Raw genomic sequence first — 14,453 nt, forward strand, 5'->3', positions numbered from 1 at the left:
GTGAATGTGTTTCCAAGTGTTAATGTACATAGCTCAGAAATTAATCCATTAATCGTGATGTATTACTACTTATTCAAGGCTGGCTCATATAACTTGTACATATTACATAAATTAAAACTTCAGTAATTTCAAAAGTTAATATAAATATATTGATATTTCGACTGGAGAAGCTTAATATTCTATGAAACTATAATGTTTGTGTCCTTCTTGAACAGTCAAAGTAAAAGATTATTTCAATTTAAATAATTAATGTTTATTTTATTTTTCATATCTACTTCATTTCTTGCTTTATTTATAGTAATTCCAATGTAATTTGATTTTCTGATTTACATACGTTCATTATGTGGTATTGTAATTAATACTGCATACATTACATATTAGACATCATCCAATATTTATCACCTTCTCATAACACTAGTTTTGTTGTGTGATACAGGCACCTAGGTAAATGAGGCTGCCTATAGCACAGGCTGAGCCAGCTTTCCTCCACAGTTAAATTTTAAAAAGTATCAATATTTCATTAATTTAATTTAATAATAATCTCTCTTTTGTACAAAGCTTTTGAGTAAAGCCAACATGGATATATCTATAGCAATCTGCCATGCTGCCATCATGCATGGTTGTGTGAACCAGATGCATCAGACAAATGAATGTGGCACGTTGCTACAGAAAATTCATCAGACAGCATAGTCGAACAACACGATCAGACAGATGCGACTGAGCAAATGTGGCAAGGCCTAACGTCAAGAATTTAGGATAAATAGCAAACAAAACACAGTTGAGGCAACAAAACAAGTGTCTATAGATGTTTTAACATAAAATATAAAATTATTTATGTATCTCACGATCAAACACAAATAACTTTTATATATATCAAAACAAACAAAAATATATGAAAACATAAAAAAACAATTATATATACATATATGTGATGTGAACAAAATGCAGTACCTTTCCCGCCACATTCCACCGTTGTATGCATTGCAGTTGCGAGAAGCCATGTCGTCAAGCCTTTGAACGCTACTGCTGTTTGATGACAAAAGCAAAAACAAAAAAAGAAAATACCCAAAATGTATTTCAAGAGTTTAGTTAATTTCTTTGTAGCAAATTTTTCACCACCATGCGTCACATGAACATCTTCAACGGCGTGCTCATTCCACAAAACTCGAGACAAAAAGAAATGTGCATGAAATGCGCGTGAACATCCACATGCAATGCCTGTCGACATGACGTGATGCAGAGTACAAGAGATGCGTTGGAAAAAAAAAATATCCACCAGCAACGCTGTCATCAAGACGAAGAATTTGAAACATCAGTTCTGTCTTTCACGAGATCGTAACAGTCGCATGCAAAACAGTAACCGTCGCTCCCAACAGTTCCAAACCACCTCTCTTGGTAACCGAGCGTTCGTCTCCTGTATCGTCCACTACGTGCCGAAGCATACAACAGGGCCCAGCAGCCAGCCCTCTCACACACAATGATGAAACGACAGAAGACAGAAGGATTAGTGTCGAGAAAACTCAACCTCTATGAAAATACACATCCAACCCCGATCCAACTGCCACAGAACAAACAGAAGAAACAGTCATATAAATAACTTATAAATTACTGACTTACGTATTTAGTATATCATTAGATGTATAAAAAAAAATGTTATTTAAAATATAACTGTAGCATAATTTAATTTGTTGTTATTGTAATGTATATGTACTTTTAACACATACTGTTGAGTTTGTATTCCGTGTCTATGTTGTTTGGCTACAAACTGGAATTTTTGATTCAAGTATTATTTTGTGAATGCAATATAATAAATCTGACTTATTAAAAAATAAGGGGAGGTCACAACTGAGCAAATTCTTTGCAGAAAATGTGGTGCTATGAGTAGCAAGTAGAAAAAAGGTGGCTAACAAGGCCAGAAATTCAGATAAAATTACGGACAATACTAACTACTTTGGACGTTATTCACTACACATCACCCGCTTGATGGCAGAGAGATAAGATGTGCAGCAATTTTCAAGCTAAATATAGAAGTGGAAGGCTGGAACATGACGCAAACAATTACTGGGCGAACGGAACAAATTGAAACGTTTCTCTTGCGATGGAACAAGCGTGATTATATTTCTGAAAAATGACTAGGAAAGATGTTAATATTTCTTAAAATACTTCATTGTGCTAAGTAAAATAATTAATCTAATAACACGATTTTCCGAAATTATGTAATATTGGATCAAATGTAAACCAAACTATTGATCATCCGACATAAAAAAAATTGAATAAGTTATTGCAGTATTTAATTAAAAATAATAAATTATAATTGTATTTCATATAAGAAATTATTAAAAATTGATATATTGCAATTTTCTATGACAAGATTTTACTACTGCAAAAAAACATTTTTCCTTAAGATTCAAAACTAATGGATGTTTTTCTAAAGTTAACAACCAAAATAATGTACATTGGAAGGTCTTTAATCCGATATTCCATGGTTCCGCACATTCTGTAATACAGCACCAATAGAGCCACTAGCATTCAGATTTTCGTGGATTCCGGCAGTTGACCTTAGCAACCAGGTTGCATTACAGCGCTGCCGGCGTTTTTAGTTACTGTCGGTTTACACTTCATTACAGTGTTCCCTATTTTATAGCTGGTTAAATTTAAAATATGGTATTCCCGTTAAAATTATATTAAAATTCAAGGAAACGCCAAAATCACGTGTCTGGCATGGCAGTGTTCTCGAATACGCCAGACTGTACTATGGCCATGGGCCTTAGAACTAAGTATTTTCTTCATACTCCAAGAGCACCGCATGGCTCAAGCCCATACATACACTCTGAGCACATGAAGTTTGCCTTACGTGTAGTATATCTTATGCTGTAATTTCTTTCACTCTCAACATTTTTCCTACAAAAGAAAGATGCAAGATCCCTGCATATAACATTTCATTTTTTAACTATACTTGCTTGATTATAAAATTGTCAAATCATTATATTATAAAATTATTCAGTATTTTTGAGAAGTGACGGTCATTTAAGTAATCATCAAAATACTATTAACAAAGTGGTCAATAATAAGGCAGGGTTTATAAAATCAAAAATTAAATTTTGAGTGTGAACGAAGAGCATGAAAACCATGCTTCACTAAAAATGCCCTTCAAGTATCTATCAGTTTCAAGTTTTCGTATGGGGTGGCTACGTCAAAGTTAATGAATGTGTCTAGAAAGTTAATGAAAATTTATAAGTTAAAATACTGTATTAAGTTTTCAAATGCCTTTACAATGAAATTGAGACTCTGAAATGCAAAAACTGATTATAGAATTTTCCTGCACATATCATTTTGTTTTCTCTGGCCACAAACAAAATTTTAGAAAAGGATTGGAGAAATATGGTACATACAGAAAGCAGTTCCAAATGTTGATAAGTAGTGATACGTCAAATCCCAATTTTCTCGAATCCGTATCTCGAATTTCATTTCCAAAGAGTACTTTGAATATACACCTCGAATCTGAATCTATTGTCAAGGGTCAAAAATAAAATAATGAACAAGAAATAAATAAATTAACTATGGTGATCACAAAAATATATTGTAATATATTATAATTAAATGTTTAACTTTATAGTATCTTGGGGAATGGTAACAGGATGGGTATAAAAAAATGACCTACTAACCTTCAGATGTTACCAGTGTTAATTTTCTTAATTTACTTAATTTCCTCTAATCTTTTTATTCAATTCTTTTTTTTAATATTGAATTCTTTGAATACTAATGACTTAATGGTATTTGAGCATTTGATTGGCCCACCTGTATTGATAAGTCAATGGCTTTGTGAAATTAATGAATATGCAATATAACTGCCTTCATGTGTGAAATAAAAAAAATGATACATTATGCAACATTAAAGGTGGAAAAAATTATTTTCAGTTATTTGATCTCCCTTCTGTTAAGCTGCATCTTTTGTCTGAATGTTTTCTCTGTGTGTTGAATACATTTTCACTTTAATAAAGTAAAAATTCTTGGATCCTTCTAAATTTATTATGAAATTATTTCACAAATTTTTGTATCCCTTTCACACTGAGTACCCGTTCTCTAAATATCTGTGATAATCTGTAACACATACAGGAAAACAGATAGAATAGGTTAAGTAAATATTTTTAGTGAATCCACGTAACACATTTTCTGACGTGACAATGTCTAATAAATCGATGAACGCTGGCTGCACGCACGAAAAAGTGTCCCGTAACGCACATTGTCCCACTAAGATGTGTCCCGTTACGCTCACTGTACGCTTGCGCCGCATCTCTCTTCCACTCGATTGGAACAACCATCGATTTGACTTTTCAATCATGTTTTCGTCGTTTGAATTAATATTATGTAATTTAACGATCATCCACCGATTTTCAGCACAATCAATACGGTTATTTAAAAGTAATGTTGAATTTTCAAATACGTTTTTGTACAAACAATGGTGTTTTACAGTTACAACATAATAATTCAAATTACACCCGGGAACTTTTGCACAATGTTTTAAAAAATATTGTAAAACATTATAAATAAGTTTGGTGTATTTGGGATGCGTATGTGTTGTAAAATCGTATTATCAAAACTAAATAATATTATTCCCCTACGGTGCTGCCATCTACGGTGACGGACGCGAACCGAACGAATCGCGCTATCTATCCTCTGGCAACCAGGCACTCGTTAATACATATTTTCCTTTGTTTATCGCGAGAGGCGTTATTATTAATGAATTATAAATAAAATTTTGTGCCCGGGGCCACAATTGCATATAATTTTGAGCACTGGAAGACATAAAAAAATAAAATATTCTCAACGAATTTTAATCTGTGGGTTTCATTGCTTATTACAACAACAATTTCGGCAATAAAGGTTAATTATTCTTGCATTTTAAAAATCTGATTACTAGTACAATTTCAAGTATTTATTCTTTTATTATTAAAAAAAGTAGCATCTGTCCGAGTGTGCAGTTATAATAGGTTATGTTACAATTGACTAAAAAATTATGGTGATTCATATAATTGATGATATATATTTGATTACAGTTTATTTATATGAAAACTTGTTCATAATTATATTTAAACTTTATAGCTAAATGCCAGTTTTTAAAATTAATTACAAGTCATCTACACGTGAACTGTTTCGTCGACTGTTTATAAAGTGAAGTGAAAAGTAAATGTGGTTTACATTGCTTATTACAACAACAATTTCGGCAATAAAGGTTAATTCTTCTTGCATTTTAAAAATCTGATTACTAGTATAATTTCAAGTATTTATTCTTTTATTATTAAAATAAAAATTATTCAATTTTATTATTAAAAGTATGCAATCATTTCATCAATGTTTTGTTATGACTTTGTCACGTTAAACTATCGTCCGTAAACCGACTTTACAGACAACTTTTTTTTTTTTTTTTTTTTTTTTACCAATTTTAAATATCTGTATTTTTTTATATTGTATAATAAACTTGGATTATAGAACATTGAAGTCACACATTTTTCAAGAAATTTTTTTTCACTTTCACACACTCTGAATTACATGTTTTGTAACTGATAGATGTCAAAACATGCAATTTATTACAAGAAACAATCCTCATGCTCAATTAATCACACACATGCAGTATTCAAACAAGAGAAAAGCTGAACAGATGACTATATAACTTCCACAATAACCAATTAATAACAACAAAGAAAATAAACATTTTTATTGAAAATAACTATACAAGTTAATACACAAATATAGCAATGCAGGTTAATAAACACTTTTGGAAGTTATAACTAGAATATACTAGGTATTAGCATACATTGTATATCATTCCACAAACGAGTACTAACAGATTTCAACATGTCACACTCAATGTTTAGTTCTGTTTTGAATATAAATGGTCATCTTACCATTCCCTAAAGAACTACTTAACACATAAACATAAAAATTTGTTAAGATATGTTTATTTCTCAAGGCTCTGTCATACTCATCATTTTTTTTCCCCCATCATTACATTTTTTTATGGCTATTTCTAAAATTTAAACCTGATACCTCCCTTGCACTTGATTTTTTGCCAAAACAATTTCAACAGATATTCACTTAGTGTGATATAATGGGTGCAATAACGAAGACTTGAGCACCGTTTTCATCCTTGAAATTACACTATGTGAATATTTATTAAAAATATTTGTGGCAGAACAACAAATACAAAGGAGATTTACAGATAAAATTTTAGAAAAAGCATTTGAATAAAAGTAATGACGAAGAAACTAAAAAAACCAACATGGTGTGTACGACCAAGATTTAATAGTACTTTCAATTTCAACACTTTCACTTGATATGCATGTCTATAGTCAAAAAAATGTATATTTGATTACACATTGCATATTTGTAGCAGTGACGTTATTTTACTCTCATAAAATCATTGTGAAAATTCAACTATTGTTAATAAATATATATTGCAAGCTTTCGTGATCGTTCAGATGTTCCGCAGCTTGTAAGTTCTAGCTGCGTCAAAGGCAAAGGGTTCACACATCCTGAAGACAGCAAATGAAATGTTGACGGAAACATCCGTGAACTCCTTGTCTTTGGCGCAGCTAGAACTCACAAGCCGAGCAACCTATGAATGGCCACGCAACCTTTTTTTTAGTAAAACGGTATTTGGCCTTTTAAAACAGTAAAGTCGATCATTACCTAGCCAATCGTGTTACATCGTTATATTTGTTTGTATATCAGCCTTAGCTTTAAAAAAAACTACTGTTTGATTTTTGACTAAGTGCAATTTAGTATAGATCACACTTCACTGAAGGTTCCCTTTCACCACCGTAAATGTAAAGACATTATCTATACTTCCCACTGTTATTAATCTTCTGCTGCAACACTGTTTGGATAAAACAAATAGTTTGTGTGTAGACTTTGATCCTTTCCCCAGGCCATCCAAACTTTTTATGCATGATCTATTAATAAATTTTAAAAATATATAATCTATTTCTTTAGGGTTACTATTCAACCACTTGGTTGAATGACATATTTTATCTTATGTTAACTATTTTTAAGCTCCCGTATGTCACAAGTAATTGTCTGTGAGTGTCTTGATTGTGATTTTGTCTTGTAGTGTCTGCCTTATCTGTTTAATTATTTTTTTAAAGTAGTGCCTGCCTGTTAAGATTTCAAAATACTGTTTGGTTGGCACTTAAATATGTAAAAATGAAATTAATTAAAATAAAATAACTGCTGCTATTTTGAAAACAAAATTACAGGGCTAAGGATAAGTTCTCAAGCCCTGAAATGCTTTTATTATGAGAACTTCTGGATGAAACCATCCAGTATAATTTATGCAAATTATGACACAGCTCATACCAAGAGCTATCTCACTCTATGTAAGATAGCACATCTAAAGTGTTTGAGAAATTCCTAAAGTAACAAAGAAAAAAAAAAGAAAAAATTTGCAAATGATGTGTTTAGCAATTACGTTAAAAATTACTACATTTTTAAGTAGCTGAACATAAATCTAAACCAAATAATATGAATTACTTATGAATGAGGCAATTAATCAGAGATGGAAATGTACAAATCTGTACCCTGGATGTAAAGGATACCATGTCCATTTTGTTACGAAATAGATTTGGCACAACTAAAACATCAAACTGTTATCTTAGGAATAGTATTTTCGTTTAGTAAGGACTATCAAGAAAAACTTGTTAAAGTTACATAACGTAATTCTTATTACTAGTTATAAAAAAAAACTTAAAAAAAGTTGCAAGAAATTATAATTTTGTGACTTAATTTATTTTACCTCCAGTTACAAAAATATCAACTACATAGTTTATTCATTTTTGGAACTATGTAGGCTGCCCTGAAAGACTACACATATTTGACGACCACAGGCAAACTAGTAATGTGCACATTCATCTAGAAATCAGCTTGCTGAAATAATGACAGTGAAGAAAAACAATTTTTTTTTTCCAAGCTTTTTTTTTCTCTTGTTACTTGAAAAAAACTTGTCTCGCATGCTGTTAGAACACCATGCCTTTGGTCAAGGCACAGACTCTGTGAAAAAAAGGGGTGAATAAGAGGCACAGAACGCTGCCACGCGGACTATCATAAGAAGCGCGCACTCACCCAACGTGAACTGGCTGACGCGCGATGTCGACGTTGTCTGGCGCGTGGTTGCTGACCGAGGACTGGGAGTAGACGTCACGGGCCTGGCACGGGTGCAGCACGATGTCTCCCGTGCCCGTGGACGGGGCTGGCGGCCGGGAGAAACCACGTTGGCAACACACCGGAGGATGCGCACAGTCCTCGCCCCACATTTCACTCTGCACTTGCTTGGCGTGTCCAGACAAGCCCTCGATGATGGCCTGATCAGAGTACGCTCGACAAAAGTTGTCGCTAGCGATGTACCGACGTAATCGTTTTAACATCTGTATCTCCTGATATTCCCAATAATCTGGATTTCTGGTATAATTGTTTCCAATGAAAAACAATTTCATCCGTTCAGGTGTCATCCATTATTTTCTTTTTACCTGTTTATACATCCGAAGGCATCTTTACTTCAATTATTCTGTAATTTAAGGCTATACTTAAGATCATTAATTAGTCAAAGGCATAATGTGTATTGTGCCCTGCAAAAATTTTATGCAGTGAAATAATTTTTCTGTAATCAATCAAAAAACCTTATGATAACTAATTCTCCTAAGATACCAACTTATTACTTTAAAATATTGATTTTCAGGAGACTTGCACTGCGATTATTTACAAAAGTATTGAAATGGTTTTGTAAAAGTCATCGGATCTGTTAGCGAAATGTATTGTTAATTGGATTGGTACCGATTTTTATTCATATTGCCCATCACTTGTTATCGATGCTATCGAGGTATCCTGGAAAGCTTGTTTGCTGCTTTGCCAATTCTTCCAATTCCTACTTTTTCCACAATCCTAAAGACATTTAAAATTATTTTGGAACAGTAAATCTTGTAAAAGTATACTAGACTACTAGGTAAAAAAATTATGCTTTAAGTGGCAATATTGCAATACTGAATGTCTCTTCAGTTAAAAACAAGTTAAACATGGGCAATTCTGATGCAATTTTAGCCACATTCGTAGCTAGGCCAACAAAAAGTTGAGTAACTTATATTGTCGATATATTCGGTGTACTATTATTTAAAGGTTCAAAAAGCTTTTGAAAACAAGGCACCACTCGAAAATAAACATGCTTTTTTATGCTAATAACAAACTTATTTTACATTATTCATAGTTATAATTAAAATGTTAAAAAATAATAGCAAATAATTATAAAAAAAATTTATTTTCTAACTTTACAACAAAGGAATGAGAAGTTTTTGTAATAAAATTATATCTTACCCATTGAAAGTCTGTTGGTTTCAATTCTTTCATCCCTAGTGACATCGATCTGCATGGAATCATCACCCAGAGACTTCATGTCGTCCACAGTCATGTATCGATACTGCTGAGGGTCGCTCAGCATTGGGTCCTCACCTTCAAACACACAGCTTGCGTTGTGACATACTGTACTTGGGAGACAACTTCAGCATTCTGCTTGATCCACACTCTTAAAGAATAAAGGAAGTGCAGTAAAACCACTGAGCCAAACGGTTCAACATAACTGCAGGTAGAAAAATTTTTGTGATGTAGTACAAGTTAATAAAGGTTCTTGAAAAGGATTATAGTTAAAATATGTTATTACAATTATAAGCATATTTTACTAATGTTGGCAGACTTAAATTACATGCAAAGCAAACCTATCTACAATATATATGCACAAGCACATGTTTATCACATTTAGTCTTCACAAATGTAATCTGATTTTTAATATGTTTTGTTTTACTTTTAATGATATATAAAGAGACAGAGCATTCCCTGGTTACTCTAGAAAATTAATATGTCAAATATTTTTCTTTGGATACTTAACATTCTTGTTCAATTCCATCAAAAGTTATCAAATACGAGGGGGGACCGAAAAATACCGAACTGAGAGCATGCTGCCATTCTTAGAAGTAGTAGAGAGTTCTCCCGCTAGATGGAGTTAGTAGATACCTTTACTAAATAGCTGCCCAGATGGCATAGGTGAATGTTTGATCGAAGTATTGTTTTTCTCTTACTGTTCTCATTTTCTACCTGTGAAATCATTATGGCAGTTTTAAAAGAACAAAGAGTGTGTTTGAAATTTTGCTTCCTGCTTGGAAAATCAGCAATGAAAGCTAACCAAATGCTTTAACAGGCTTTCAAGGAGGATGTTATGAGCCGCACACAAGTGTTCAAGTGGTTTGGGTGCTTTAAACGTGGTGAGCTGAGTGTTGAAGACCATGCTCGTTCTTGGCGCCCTTAAAATCTCGACATGATGAAAACTTTGAAAAAATCCGCCAAAAAATTAACGAGGTTTGTCGTTTCACGATCAACGAAATTTAAGAAGAGACAGGAGTGAGTTGGAGCTCATGCCAGTGGATTTTGACTTACGATTTTCCAATGAGACGTGTTGCCACTAAAATTGTTCGCCTTCTCAAACAGGATCAAAAAACATTGATTGAATTTGAGCCAGGACTTGAAAAAAAAGATTGGAAGTGATCCAAACTTTTTGATCAGAGTCATTACAGGTGACGAGAGTTTGTGTTACGGGTATGAAACCCAGCAAACATCAAGCCAGTGGAAGACTCCCAACTCCCCCAGACAAAAAAAAAGCAAGACAAGTTAGGTTGAATGTTAAGACAATGATCATTGTCTTTTTTAAGTTCATGGAATCGTGCAATGGGAATTTGTTCCCTCTGGCTAGACTGTTAACCAGCACATTTATTTGAAAGTTGTAAGACGTTTGCGAGAGGATGTGCAAAGGAAACGCCCGGAACTTTGGTGAACAGGTGACTGGTTCCTTCGTCACGACAACACCCCTGCACACACGGACTTACGAGTAAATCGCTATTTGGCCTCTCAGGAGTGGTCTGTCATTCGCCACCCTCTGTATTCACCCAACCTAGCCCCGTGCAACTTTTTCCTGTTCCCGAGAATGAAGAAAAATCTATAAGGGAAGCATTTTGATGATGTGGAGGCAGTAAAAACCGCTTCGCAAAGGGCACTGAAGGATATAAAAGTTGAAGAGTTCCAGAGGTACTTTAAACAGTGGGAAAAAATACTTGACAAGTGCATCACATCTAATAGAGAGTACTTTGAAGGGCACTGAAGAAATTTTGTAAAAAAGGTAATAAATAAATGTTTTATGACAAAAATCCAGTCTTTTCTGTGTGTCCCCTCATATGATTTTAAAAATTTAATTCTTGTTATTTGTTTTTGATACAATTTACTTCAAAAATTCTACTGTTCTTTCTACTAAAGAAACATGATTCAAGAAAAACTAAAACACAAATCCAAGCTGCAATATGACTAATTCAAAAAAATTATACGACTTTACAAATTTATAAATCCCCCCCCCCCCCCCCCTTTTTTTTACAAATGCCCATACTAGTAATGGGAAATCTTGCTCAGAAAGGTGAACTAGTTTGATCGTTAAGATCACCAAACCTAGTTTGTTTATATTGTTCATTGTAACAGTGGAAGTACTATTAAGTCTTATATTTTTTTTAAATAAAGCTTCTTTACTTTCTTTTATTGTAGTCAAGGTACATTCATGAATTTGCAACAAATAATATCGCAAAATAAATCTTAAAGCCTTAAAAACCAAATTAAAAAATTGAATGGTTTAAAAAAAAAAATTAGACAAGTGATGTCCCCTGTAACTGTAACTATAAAAAAAATGCATTTTAATTTATAATATGTAGGTACCAGAAATTAAAGCTCAAGCTCATTCAAAAGTGTAGAGTGTAGGCATATTTGAAAAAATAGTATTTAATATTTTTAACTTTTTTTTTCATCTGCAATACAAACAAGTATATGTTTTGTAAATTATAAACTATCATTTTATTGGTCAACAAAGTCAACTCAAAATTTTAACTTTTATTTTATTAATTCTACTGATACACTAAGCAGTTATTTACAAAACTACAATAAATTTGAATATTATCGCAATCATGAAAGTTGCACGTTAAAGGCGATGAATAATTATAAAGTAATTTATAAAATGATGTTAAAAATGAACTATTCAAGCCTCTACATTAGACGTTAAATTATAAACTTACCAATTACTTACTGATAAAAGTAAATTGATGTAATCGAAAATACCTCTAAATGGTTCACAAGTTGAAACTTTTAAATGCAGCACACTCCACAAGCTATTTAATAATTTAGTCATTACTATCACCTCACATTGAAACTCTGCCGCCACAAGATGCCTGAAATTAAATGCATTCTGACGCATGTTTACTCACTAGAGTTGTGTGTCACATTCTAAGCTAAAGTGTGGAACATCTCGTTTTGTGATGGCAGAACATCCTTACACTGTGATTATTCAAAATATCAAAATGAATCATTGCATTAGGTAAGTGTAAGTACTAAAAACATAAAATTGAACTGTCACAGTGCCAGTGTTAAAAACAAATACGTATTTTATTTATTTGTGCACAACATCCATGCTCATGCATTTATTTTACACATAAGTACATATATTCTGAAACAAGCAAGTATGTATGTTTAATCTACCATGCATAAAAGAAATAAATACAGAAAAAAAAAGTCTTAAGAACAAGATGTGAACTGGCATGGGAAACAAAACTGGAAGGATCATATGATACGGCATCAGGAAAAAATGTTGAACTCATAGGTTGAAATCTAAGTTCTGGTTCACTTATTCCACACACATTCTTGATAATAATGTTGAAAACATGCTTTGGAGTGTAATTAACTGAAATTAGTTTATAAAGTTCACTTGTGGTCATTTATTAATTCGTAAATAAGTACATACATACTTAAACATGGCGTGATGTAAGAATCAAAACAATATCATCAAAAATTAACTCAATAATTTTCTTTACAAATGAAAAAATGAAATTAAACTATGATAAAGCAAAATTAGCAGGGCAGTTTTCAGAAAGACAACTATGTAAATAATAAAGGTCTAGACACAATCGTCATAAGCATTTCATGTGCATGACACAATATTGTTCAAAACAGTTGAAATTTATATAATTCAACTTAACTAGCTTCAATTGCACACTGCGATAAGCATTTACACAAGCGTTTAACTCTTGCTTAATACTGCATTACTACTAAAACTGTGTTATTTTTTCGACCAACCAGAAGCTCTGAATGTTGTACTACCTTGTCATTTGAAAATTTTATTTGATAAATAATAAAATGTTTAGCTGAATATAACGTTTTGAATATTATTTTCCTAATGTTTTATTGTGTGTTCGTATCACTGAGTAACGCATACACATCATGGTGTAGATGCACTTTTGGAAGGGAAAGAAAATTATTACTGCATTTAATTTTGAAATTCTTAAGCTATTAAGAATTTTATTCTGTAAATAATAATTTTATTGTTATAAGTACAGCAGCACATTTCGCAATAACCAAAACAAATAAAGGATTAGTGTTAAGTTTACGTCCATTGTAGCCAGGCTGCTGCACTCATTTATTGTGTTGTTGTAAGTGCTTATTGCTACAATTGTCTGTGCGTAAATGTTTCTGATGATTGTAGCCCAGTCTTAAGTGAAGTATGACCTTCAATCAGTGAACAACCTATCTGCTTCCAAGTTATTTTGGTCAGTCGTACACCCACTAACCAAAATTCTGTCACACACACACACATAAACAAGCAGAGGGTGAATTGCCACACAAAAAAAAAACAAAAAAAAAGACGAAAAGCGATGCATGCGGGTGTAACGGGGACACACAGAGCTGACTTACGTGTGTATTGCATCTGACCTTGGTAGTACGGAAGATACACGTGTTGCGCGTGTGTGGGTTTGCCGTACGCATTCATCGTCATATCCAACATTTCGTCACCACCTGCGTCCCGGGCGGGCGGGAGAGGTCAGGAAGAGAACAGGCACACTACACAACCCCCATAGCAGCAAACCAACCCCGCACCCGCAGCACAGAGCTCCTAGTTCACTGCCCTGAGAAACTGACCGCAATGTCAAGTAAAACAGTGAATTACCTTCGTGAACGGAAGTGAATTTTAATGCTATTACATAATTGCAAATCTAAAATCATATACTTCTAGTACTCTTTATGCATATTCACGACCACTACTAATATAAGAGTATTTATGACTCATTGTTATTTGTAATGCTTGTAAACCACAGTACCTAAAAACCATTCAAAGTAAACGATCAAACAACACAAAACTTAAGGACAATAAAAAATTCTTACATATATTTTTTAATTTATAGAAAAAAGCACCCATTTAAACTGAAAATTAACAGTGAATTTGTGGCAGTAACTGGAAAACTTATTGCTTATTTATAGTAAGAGTGCATCTAATGCATTTAATGTAATCATACAATGATGAATTTCTCTCCGGAAAGGTTAGATAAATACATAGT

The 14,453-nt window shown here is 32.9% G+C and overlaps 1 protein-coding gene across 10 annotated transcripts in view; it reads right to left on the reverse strand.

Moving 5' to 3' along the window:
* Nucleotides 1-14,453, reverse strand: part of LOC134528037 (ankyrin-3) — a 386,196-nt gene that overhangs the window by 99,245 nt on the left and 272,498 nt on the right. For 7 of the 10 annotated variants that reach the window (XM_063361226.1, XM_063361227.1, XM_063361225.1 and 4 more), the window contains exons 17-19: nt 13,813-13,914; nt 9,361-9,495; nt 8,119-8,245 (exon numbers count right to left, since the gene is read on the reverse strand). In XM_063361226.1, coding sequence (XP_063217296.1) covers nt 8,119-8,245; nt 9,361-9,495; nt 13,813-13,914 — 364 coding nt within the window. The remainder of the gene's footprint in view (nt 1-8,118; nt 8,246-9,360; nt 9,496-13,812; nt 13,915-14,453) is intronic. The other 3 variants (XM_063361235.1, XM_063361229.1, XM_063361228.1) reach the window with 1 other exon arrangement.

Source organism: Bacillus rossius, chromosome 1 (assembly GCF_032445375.1).
Source record: "Bacillus rossius redtenbacheri isolate Brsri chromosome 1, Brsri_v3, whole genome shotgun sequence".
Lineage (NCBI taxonomy): Eukaryota > Metazoa > Arthropoda > Insecta > Phasmatodea > Bacillidae > Bacillus > Bacillus rossius.